Source organism: Anguilla rostrata, chromosome 8 (assembly GCF_018555375.3).
Source record: "Anguilla rostrata isolate EN2019 chromosome 8, ASM1855537v3, whole genome shotgun sequence".
In the NCBI taxonomy this organism is placed as follows: Eukaryota; Metazoa; Chordata; class Actinopteri; order Anguilliformes; family Anguillidae; genus Anguilla; species Anguilla rostrata.
Genome location: NC_057940.1, coordinates 50,095,382 through 50,105,113, shown reverse-complemented (window position 1 = coordinate 50,105,113; position 9,732 = coordinate 50,095,382). Strand labels below are relative to the sequence as shown.

Here is a 9,732-nt window from a genome sequence, read left to right as displayed (position 1 = left end):
CAATGGGACAGAGCAAGTCCTCCGTTGGAGAGACCCTGTAGTACAATCTGAGCAGAGGGATTGTAACTCCCTGTGTGTCAATTAGAACATGCTTAACATCAAATGAGCATGGAAGTTCACCTTCAGCCTGAATGGGGAATAAATGTACATGTAAATGAATGTACTGGTGGTATATAAAAAAAAAACTGATAACTGTTGTTAGAGAAGTTCATTAATCAGATACCACTGATAATGGACCGCCAGAGAATAATAACCTGGAGCAAAGAGTGTTTGCCATGGCTTTAGTTAATCTACATCGGGAGCACTGCCCAAGGGCGTAGATTGACCACTTCAGTGATTCATGTGAGAACTACAGTGTGGGTGCTTTGACTACACGCAAACATTTCAATGCTCGACACGTGCAGAGCCAGGGAAGCTATGCTGTTGCTACATGGGCAATGTAACAAATTAGCTTGAAAGCTAGAGAATTATAGCAGTGCCACTTACATGGGAAGAGAGAGGGAGTCTGAGAGGCGTCTACGGGTCATTTTTGTCTAAATTAAATTTTTAGGTGTTAGGCAAGCAGAAATTGATGAAGGAATTCGAAGTGATTGGCTGAGGAGGAACTTGGACAGTTTAGTTTTGTCAAAACAATATTTTTTCATTCTTGTATGTCCCCCCCCCCCCCCCCTTGGCTATCCCCTTATGGAAATGGAAAATATTTTTTTTGTAAACACATTAAAATGTTTATTTTATTGCACCTCTTCACATTAAATTAAACTTATACTGCATATTTTAATGCAGCATATTCCCTTTTGCATATGTGTCGCAGGGTAAAATGATGGTAAGATGACATCACAATCAACAGCAGCATCATTAATGCCGCTGTTTTCTCCGCGTTTTAGCTAGTAGTACGGGGGAACATTCCAGATTCCAGTGGTTCCCAAACTGTGCGTTGGGACCGATGCATCACAAGAGGTGCGCTGATGTGGACCCTGAGATACATACATTACATTACGTGCCATTTATTTGGCAGACGCTTTTATCCAAATATCCAAAAAATAACATACGAAAAAAAAACATTCTTTCCGGTTTTTTCTACACTTTCCAAAGACGTTCACATCAGTCACATTAAACGCTTCGCTAGGAAAATGCACTGCATTAGTTGCTGTGTGCTTGGTGTACTCGCGGTTGTTTTAACAGAGAAACGAGCCACCGCGCTCGCGCGTAGCGCACGCGTCTTGTCCAGATGTGCAATGGCAGCTGTTAAACAGGGAACGCCTCTTTTTGCAAGCTCTGGCAGTTTCTCATAAAGGCGTCTGTCACGTTACTGTGAAAATATAAAACACATTTTGGCTGTGTGAAAAATGCAACAATGTTTTTAAATTTGACAATACATTTTTAATTATTACTAATATTATTTTTGTGATTTTATGATTTTGGTTGCAGCAATGAGCACACCCACATGAAGAAGAACAGTAAAATCAGTGTGTATGTAAAAGGAAGTGCAACTGTTTTAGCTTAGTCAGTGGGGGAGAAACCTACTTGTAGTTGTTTTGACATAGAAACTTTATAACTCCATATTTAAACATGTTAAAACTATATTTAAAGAAGGTGACGGTAGCAGGAAATGTATTTGTTCAGTAAGTGTGTCCTAGTTTTGGAGAAGTACTAGAACCACTGCCAAATGTTGAAAATTCCATTTCATTGTTGCCAACTCACTGAAGACTGACACTTTTTTTTTTTATTGGCCATCCACTTCTTTATTTCTCAATTAGTACACATGTGATTGGTCTGAAAGTTGCCTTGGACCAATGGAATGTCATTTTAATGTGACAATTATTAATAACGCCCTCCTGTTTAAATTCTTATTTAGCCTGATATGTGAAAAATATTTTTTGCATCGTTCAGATGGCTTGGAGCAGAAGTCACGCCAAGAATCTTTTGAGGGCTGTTGTTTCCTCAAAGTTGGCAAAACTCTTGCTGATCTTTGACCTGAATGCCAAACCCAGCGCCGCAAAACAATAGAACCACCACGTGACAGCCGTTGATATCGGTTTCCTGATGTAAACATCATATATCTACGCAAGCCTTTCTTAGCTTTTAAAACAGGAGTGGGTGTACAGTAGATGTGTTTTTGAACTACTGTAGTGCAGTCTGATATGAGCCTGTGGGTGTGCTTCTTCTGTTTGGAGGTCTTATGAATGGTGTAGGTGTCAGTCAGATTGGGTGTGACCGATGATGTTGGAGAATTTGAAAGCCAAAGACTGTCACGGATTGTCGAGGGAATGGACCCAAATGCAGAGTTAAAAAAAACCCATGAACTCCAAAAGGGGAATACAGGCTTTAATGACACAAACTAAAAAAAAAACAGAAAACAGAAAATCCAAAGAGAGAAGCTAAACGGGCAGGGCAGAAGCAGGTGAACAAAAACAGGCACGGGGAAACGCTCAGGCAGACACATGTGGAAACACAAGCGAAAACACAACCAACATGGATCCAGCACCTGAGTCCAGGAGACGGGAACTTAAATAGACAGACGCTGACGAGACACAGGAGGGCACCATGAACAATCAGGCCACGGAAGGGAATTAAACAGGGGGAGCAGGACACAAAACAGAAGTGCCGCCATCTGGCGGCCCAACAAGGGAAACACAGACAGGAACACAGAACCATGACAAAGACAGGTTATGAATCAATGCTCGTCAGGAAGGGACTTAATTGCTTTGTTTATTATTTAGTTATTTTATTTATTTGTCTTTTATTTTAAAAACCCTGTTGAGACTGAAATCTATTTTACAAGCGCTGCCTGACATAAATTGTCGGTGTGATTGTATTGGGCCTAATTTACTGAAACTGTTCAGAGAGCTGGAGATCGACATCTTTGCACGGAGACTTTTAACTGGGTCGCCTACCTTACTAGCTTGGGTTTGCAGCCCACAAAAATGTGCAAAACGAGCAAACATTCAGGAATATTTATCTCTTGAATTCCCCATTATTGCCACAGGGAGGCAGTGTCTATGCGTAATGTATGATTTCACTGCCCCTGCTGGTAATACGTTATCCACGATGTGGCGTTCTCTGAAAAGACACAAAATAAAGATTTTTTTTATTTTTTATAATCAATCGTCCTAAACAGTTCATAAGTTTAATATTCACGCCATCTGCAAACATATAATCAGTTGCAGGTTTTATAAGGCATTAAACAGGCCTGACTAATGTGGAATTTAACTACAGTGGTTTGCGGTTTCCATAGTGAGCAATTGAGAGTATGGAATATTTTGAGATTTGGACGGATTCCGAATTTGTAATTAGTCATCATTCTTAACACTTTAACAGGATGCAACGCATAACAGTTCTGTATAGAAAACTTGTATTGCCTATGTCAGACCCTATATTGTTCTGAAACAAGCTGCCTAAAGTTTCATTCAAAATTTAAGTAAAATTCAATTATTCAATTATGGTGACCAAAACCATTTATAATACAAAAATAATGGATGTTGCAGTAATGGTCTCTCACAAGTTAACATTTTAATTAGAAAAATTACAATGAGTCATGTGAAATGGAATTAATGTTGTTCCTGTTCCACTGAAGGACGCTGTTGTTTGTTGGTTGCTTGTGTCTGTATTTATGTAGCCTGTGTAAATTATCTTGACGATTCTCATTCCTGTGAAATTTAACTTTCATCATTCAGTATTTCAAAATTTCAGGAGGTGTGACTCCTTTTTCACTTCCCTACCCATTTTGTGTCACACAGTTTTTTGGACAAAATAAGTATTATGGTGTAATTTGAATTTATAATGTGACTTCTACTTCTGCGAAAAGCGATCTGTTCCTAAGAAATTATGTAATTTGGGGCAATAAGAAGAAAGTGTTAAAATGTGTGAAATGGAAGAGAATTTGAAGAGGACCTTTTACCTCTTTCCCTCAATCTCCTTTAGCTTCTCTTTCCCAGCTTCCCTTGGGTAAAGAGTGTCCTCATTTTCACCACAGATAACTACTCCCTTCCTTCCCCAGCGGTGCTGTTTATCTCAACACCAGCGCTCTGGGAGGGGTGGACTGGAACACAGTTGGAACATTTGGGCTGGCCTGATAGAAAACAGGCTCCTAAAAAAAACAAAAATAAAATAGGATAAAATAAATTATGTCCTTTAATGATCTTGCTGTCTTCATGGAATTTCTAAACCCATTTATCTAACGTGGATGGAATGATGGCTGCTCACTCCCTGAAGGAAAGCTCGCTGATTGGCCAATCAGGCGCCTACAGTCTGCCTACAGTCTGTTCACTTCGGCTGTGCCTGAAGTGAACTCGTCCGACACAAGGACTGCGCAGCTGACCTGGTGGACCTGACTGCGCAGCTCACCTAGGGGACCTGACTGCGCAGTGGAGCTGGTGGACCTGACTGCGCAGCTGAGCTGGTGGACCTGACTGTGCAGCTCAGTTAGGGGACCTGACTGCGCAGCTCAGCTAGAGGACCTGACTGCGCAGCTGAGCTGGTGGACCTGACTGTGCAGATCAGTTAGGGGACCTGACTGCGCAGCTCAGCTAGGGGACCTGACTGCGCAGCTGAGCTGGTGGACCTGACTGTGCAGCTCAGTTAGGGGACCTGACTGCACAGCTCAGCTAGGGGACCTGACTGCGCAGCTCAGCTAGGGGATCTGACTGTGCAGCTCAGCTAGGGGACCTGTCTGTGCAGCTCAGCTAGGGGACCTGACTGCGTAGCTCAGCTAGGGGACCTGACTGCGTAGCTCAGCTAGGGGACCTGACTGCGTAGCTCAGCTAGGGGACCTGACTGCCTAGCTCAGCTAGGGGACCTGACTGTGCAGCTCAGCTGTTGAACTGAGGACTGAAAAAATACAGCAGCTACTGTGACATCTCTGTAACTGGACATGTCTCAGTAATGAGAATCAATCAATCAATCAAACTTTATTTATATAGCACTTTTAATCCAATCAGACGGTTGTTTTTTAAACCTTGACTAAGGACGTCTCAGTGCTGTGATAGGTCCGGATTCCAGATTGACAACTTTTAAGGGTGTAGTTGGAGTTCATGAATTCATTTAATTGAATAAACACAGGTTTCTTAAAATTTTTTTACTCAAAATGGAAGATTGGACACAGATATAAAGTTGCTGAGTGCAGCGGAGTCTAAATTGCTTTTCTTCAGAATGGCAATCTTAAGATGGGAAAAAGCTCATCTGAAAAGAATAGTTTGCAATAGTTTGCACTTCCTCAGCCACCTAGATAAAAAAAAAAATGCTGTTTTAAAAAAGGCTGTGGGGACTGGATACAGATAGCAGCAGGTGGGTGGGTTTCAATTGTGATGCCCCATTACTCAACATATCAGCATCAACCAGGACAAAAGACTTCAAGGTTTCCTCACATGCTGTGATTTAGAGTACCAGGATGTTGTCATCGGCGTTATTTACTTGACGGATACCAGCCCTAACGGCGTCTATCTTATCTCTGAAATGAGCTGCAAAGGTTTTCACATTTGGATGTGGACAAAGGATCCCTGGAGTCTGAGGACGCAGGACTGATCAGAAAGATTAAAAGAGAACTGACAGTGTCCTGCTAGAGTGATTGGTCACTAAAACAAGTCATGTAATTTTTAGCCCGCTTTTGTGTCTCTTTGGGCTAAATTTAAAAAGTTTGGATGACATATCACTTTTTTTGGGGGGGGGGGGGGCTATAGCATTGTTGATGAAATGGTGGAAGTTTAAGTTGCTGTTGATTTGTCAATCACTGACTTATTTCAGCCAATCAGATTTTTGTTTGTTTGTCAAAGCCAGTGAGTCACTGCTAAGATATGGCAGCTCAACCAATTTTTAGGTAATGTGTGTTGACATCAGCTCAGCAGTTGAACAACCTGTAAAGCAAAGAGTTCACATTGTCTAAGAGAGACATACTGTTCTGTCATGTTCTGACATGACACGCTCTGTCCTGTGATGCAGAGTTTATTTAGTCTGTCCTGCACTTTCTTTTGCTTGTTTTTTTTTCTCGGATGAGGATCCTCCTTCGATGCGTCCTCCTTCTAAAAAACACACCCCACACAAAATGCGCTCCCCTTCTCTCCTCCTTTCTCAGTGGATCCCACCCTTACCCGGGGCCTCTTAAATACCGCGACCAGTACGACGGGGCCAGCACTGTCTCTCAGTCCGGGCGTTCCTTCTGTGCTGCTATTCCACAGCGATATTCCACAGCTTGTCTGGAGCGGTTCTTTTGTGTTTTTTTTGTGTGACAAGGACGGAGCGAGAAGATCAGACGATGGATTTGCGGGGCGTTCTGCGAGGACCGTGGGTGGTCGTGCTCCTGCTGTTTTCTTTCGTGCCGTCGGAAGGTACGAGCTCTTGCCTCTGAACCGCGCGCGACCTGTCTCAGCGCCCTTCTCCTCCGGCGGACCGCCAGCGCTAGGCTCGTGATCCTGTCTGAGGGAACCTGCTTCCGTGTGTCAGAAAAGCAGTGAACGTAGAGGAGAGGTCGGGCTCCCAGAAAACAGTGAATGACAGAACAGGGATTATAGACTCGGTCATAGAAACGCCCCACGTAGCACCTATTCACTGTGGGGTGGTGTTGCAGCAGTATGGGCACGCAATGAAGGGGCGGGGTTTGTGTTAATTCTTCTCTTGCTTTAGAAAAATACAGGTCTTCACTCTGAGGAATAGGTCCAGATGTGGTTGAAACGTCAACATCTATGCGCCTGTTAATTTGCTTTTTCTTTATCAATACAAGTGCTCTCTAAAGGTGATGCAGTCCTGTGTGTGATGTCGATCCACTGCCAAATCCATTCACTGCTTTTGTTTTTGTTCAGAATCATGTCAGAGTTTGTTTTTTGTTTTATGTGTGTTCGTCAGACCCAGTCGGCATCACTGATTGGTTTAACTGCCATTTCTTATTGTACCTCCCCCCAACCCCCCAACCCCCACCTCATTCAGGACAAGCCCCTCCCTCCACGGAGAACCTCGTCCTGTTCCCTCCCGGTCGGCCAAGCAAGGACAACCTCCCGGGCATCTGCAACAACGGGCTCCATCGCCCTCCCTACCGGCTCGACTCCCTGCCCACGCCTGGGTACAGTTACCTGCGGCGCCAAGCGACGGCCGTCAACAACCTGGAGGAGCTGTACCGGGGCTGCTGCAGGAGCTACGGGACTCAGGACGACGCCCTGACCCTGAAATGCGCGCAGGGAGCGGTGAGTCCCTGCGTCGGAACCGCGCGGAACCGCACCCTCGGCGGCCGTGACGCTCCTCAGCCGCTCTCTCGTCTGCTGTTTCTCCTCCTTGTTTTGAGTTTGTCCCGGTCCTGCTGACCTGAGTGGCCTTCGGAGGAGATAAGGCAACAGCACCACCCAGGGTCTGCCGCCGCCATCGTCTTCTTCTGGCACCTAAAGAAGGCCTTCGCAACACAAATAAGAGTGTGTGTGCGTGTGCAAATGTATTCAGAAAAAAAGCAAAAAGAAATAGTTTTGTGCTGGGGGGGGGTGTTGTTTTTATCACTGTGTGAAGTGACTAACCCCCCCCCCTCCCCCCGCCCACCATTGGGGAAACACAGCAAATAGGAAATAATGAGGTTTTAACGGAAGGTTTGTGGGAGGGGCCGCGTTCTCCTGGCTGCGCTGACTCTCCCGCCCCCTGCCCTTCGCAGTGGGAGACGGCGCTCTCTGAATTCTGCGAGGAGGAGTACTCTGTGAAGACCAGGTTCTACCACTGCTGCCAAAACGACGTCGATTTCGGCTGCTTCGAGAAGTGGGCCCCCAATCCGTCCTACCAGCACCCGGTGCCCCAAAAACAGACGTGAGTGCATTCGGTACGAGCGGGACTCTAGGGTCTTCCAGGGCTGAGGAGATATGTTGGGGGGGTGGAGTGGGGGCATATGTGGGTGACAGGTCATGGAGAGGGGGGGGGGGGCTGTGTGGAGAAAAGGAGGAAAAAGGAGATAGGCAGAGAGGGAGGGAAGGAAGGAAGAATCAATGAGGGGTGTGAAGGATTGGTTTGAAGGAGGAGAAGAGAGACCGGATTCAGAGGGGTTTATTAAAGCTTAAGACTTAACTTCACTCTCCGTCTCCAAAGTGATTATGCTCAAATGCATTAATGTCATTGGGTGTGGCATCATCACCCCCCCCCCCTCAACCCGGTTCTCATTCCAGTTACACGCTCCAACATGAAGCTCCACAGTCAGGGGGTAAATTAAAGTACCTCTATTATTTCTCTTTGTACAGCTGAATTGTGGCGTTTTGGCGCCACCTCCAGGTCATCTCAGGCATGGAAACTGTGGCTGTAAGATTTCTTCCGGATCCACTGGCAGAAGACTAAGCATCCCTTTACACACAATTCTAGTAACACTGATTTCTATAAACTGGGCATATCAAACATAACTCACTTTTAATGGGCTGATATAATTGGTATATAAGCTATAAACTATCTGAATATATTGTGGGGGAAAATCACTGAGATTCAAATGGAATTATTGCAGGTATTATTTTTTCAAAACTTTTTTTTCTTCTACTATATTATGCTGCCACTTGTTTTTCTTCTTTTACATTTTCCTTTTTAGTTGGTGCAAAAGTGAAAATGTACTTTCAACATGTAAAAATAAAGTCCTGAAAGTAACCCAGTACATACAATATGCTTGACCAACACTATGTACTCTTAACAGACATGAAAATAAACATATGATATAAACAACAATAATTTTTTTGATTGTGCTTCATCCTGAGTGCTGTATTTTGAACCTAAAGAAAACAGAATGCTGTACTTTCAGTTCAGTGCTACTCCAGGATTAGGACCATACAATCTGTTCTAGACCAATGTTCTTAGCCTGAAAGATAAGCAAAAAGATAATGCCAGCTCTGACCAAAACAAGTACATCGTCAAGCATTGCAGTTTTAGCATGAAAAAAACAGATGATTTATGATTGCTTGGCAAACAAATCTCAGCTCAACAGCGGGTTAAAATCCTTATCGGTTCATATTCTATGCAATTGACAAACGATCGATTTGTTTGTGTAAATTAGGCACAATTAGGTGTTGTTAATTATTTATTTTTCTATCCCCAAAATTGGTTTCTTAGTCTATCCATACCATATTTTCTTATACCCCCTTGCTGTACAAACACATGACCGCTTAAATTAAGAAATATTAAAGTATTTAAAACATCTCACAAGTCATATTTTAAAGTAAAACTCTTTTCTCAATAGCTTTGAAAAAATCTGTTAAGAAGTGAACTGTATTTTGAAAATGTTGGCTTAACTTCATGAATAATGCCTTAATTAGCATAACATTTTATAAACAGTGCAATTACAATCATTTTTTTTAAATACATTTGAATTATAAAAAAAAAAACTTTTGAATTATAACATGGCTTCTTTTGTTGATTAGGAATATCCTACAGATTTAAGTTCCCACTACTTTGTTTTAAAAACATGACTGAATATCCTCTGTTTTGAGTTTGAGTGTTAACTAATCCTACCCCAGTCCCACCTTTACATTTACTGAAGAGTGCACACTACAGTTGCAGTAAGACTAGAAACAAGTAAGACAGCTAACAGCTCCTCCTACGGTCTCTGAAATAATGAAGATATGTATGGTCAGTGTCAGAACACAAACAGTGCAACAAAAACAGTTGTGCTACATATGCATTTGGCACTGAGCCAGCAGATTAACAAACCTTGGGGCCTATATCGTGAAACAGGATTACTCAGTTGGATAACTGTGCTGAGCAAAACGTGGAACCCTCCAAAATCTGGAACATGAACTG

General features: G+C 43.3%; 1 protein-coding gene across 2 annotated transcripts; it reads left to right on the top strand.

Moving 5' to 3' along the window:
- The first annotated feature begins 6,093 nt into the window (after window positions 1-6,093).
- Window positions 6,094-8,667, top strand: ecm1a (extracellular matrix protein 1a). Of its 2 annotated transcripts, none has more exons than XM_064348540.1 (4): window positions 6,094-6,320; window positions 6,916-7,169; window positions 7,622-7,783; window positions 8,196-8,667. In XM_064348540.1, the coding sequence occupies exons 1-3, from the start codon at window positions 6,248-6,250 to the stop codon at window positions 7,772-7,774; spliced, it is 480 nt and encodes a 159-aa protein (XP_064204610.1). In that variant the 5' UTR covers window positions 6,094-6,247; the 3' UTR covers window positions 7,775-7,783; window positions 8,196-8,667. The 2 variants fall into 2 exon arrangements, with proteins under 2 accessions (XP_064204610.1, XP_064204609.1); XM_064348539.1 differs by having other exon boundaries at window positions 6,104-6,320; window positions 7,622-7,770.
- Window positions 8,668-9,732: the final 1,065 nt, after the last annotated feature.

Bases quoted from the DNA above. Each gene is read 5' to 3' on its own strand.
- ecm1a (XM_064348540.1), top strand. From the start codon at position 6,248: ATGGATTTGCGGGGCGTTCTGCGAGGACCGTGGGTGGTCGTGCTCCTG. The intron at 6,321-6,915 runs GTACGAGCTCTT...CACCTCATTCAG, and splicing joins TTCTTTCGTGCCGTCGGAAG to GACAAGCCCCTCCCTCCACG. The intron at 7,170-7,621 runs GTGAGTCCCTGC...TGCCCTTCGCAG, and splicing joins TGAAATGCGCGCAGGGAGCG to TGGGAGACGGCGCTCTCTGA.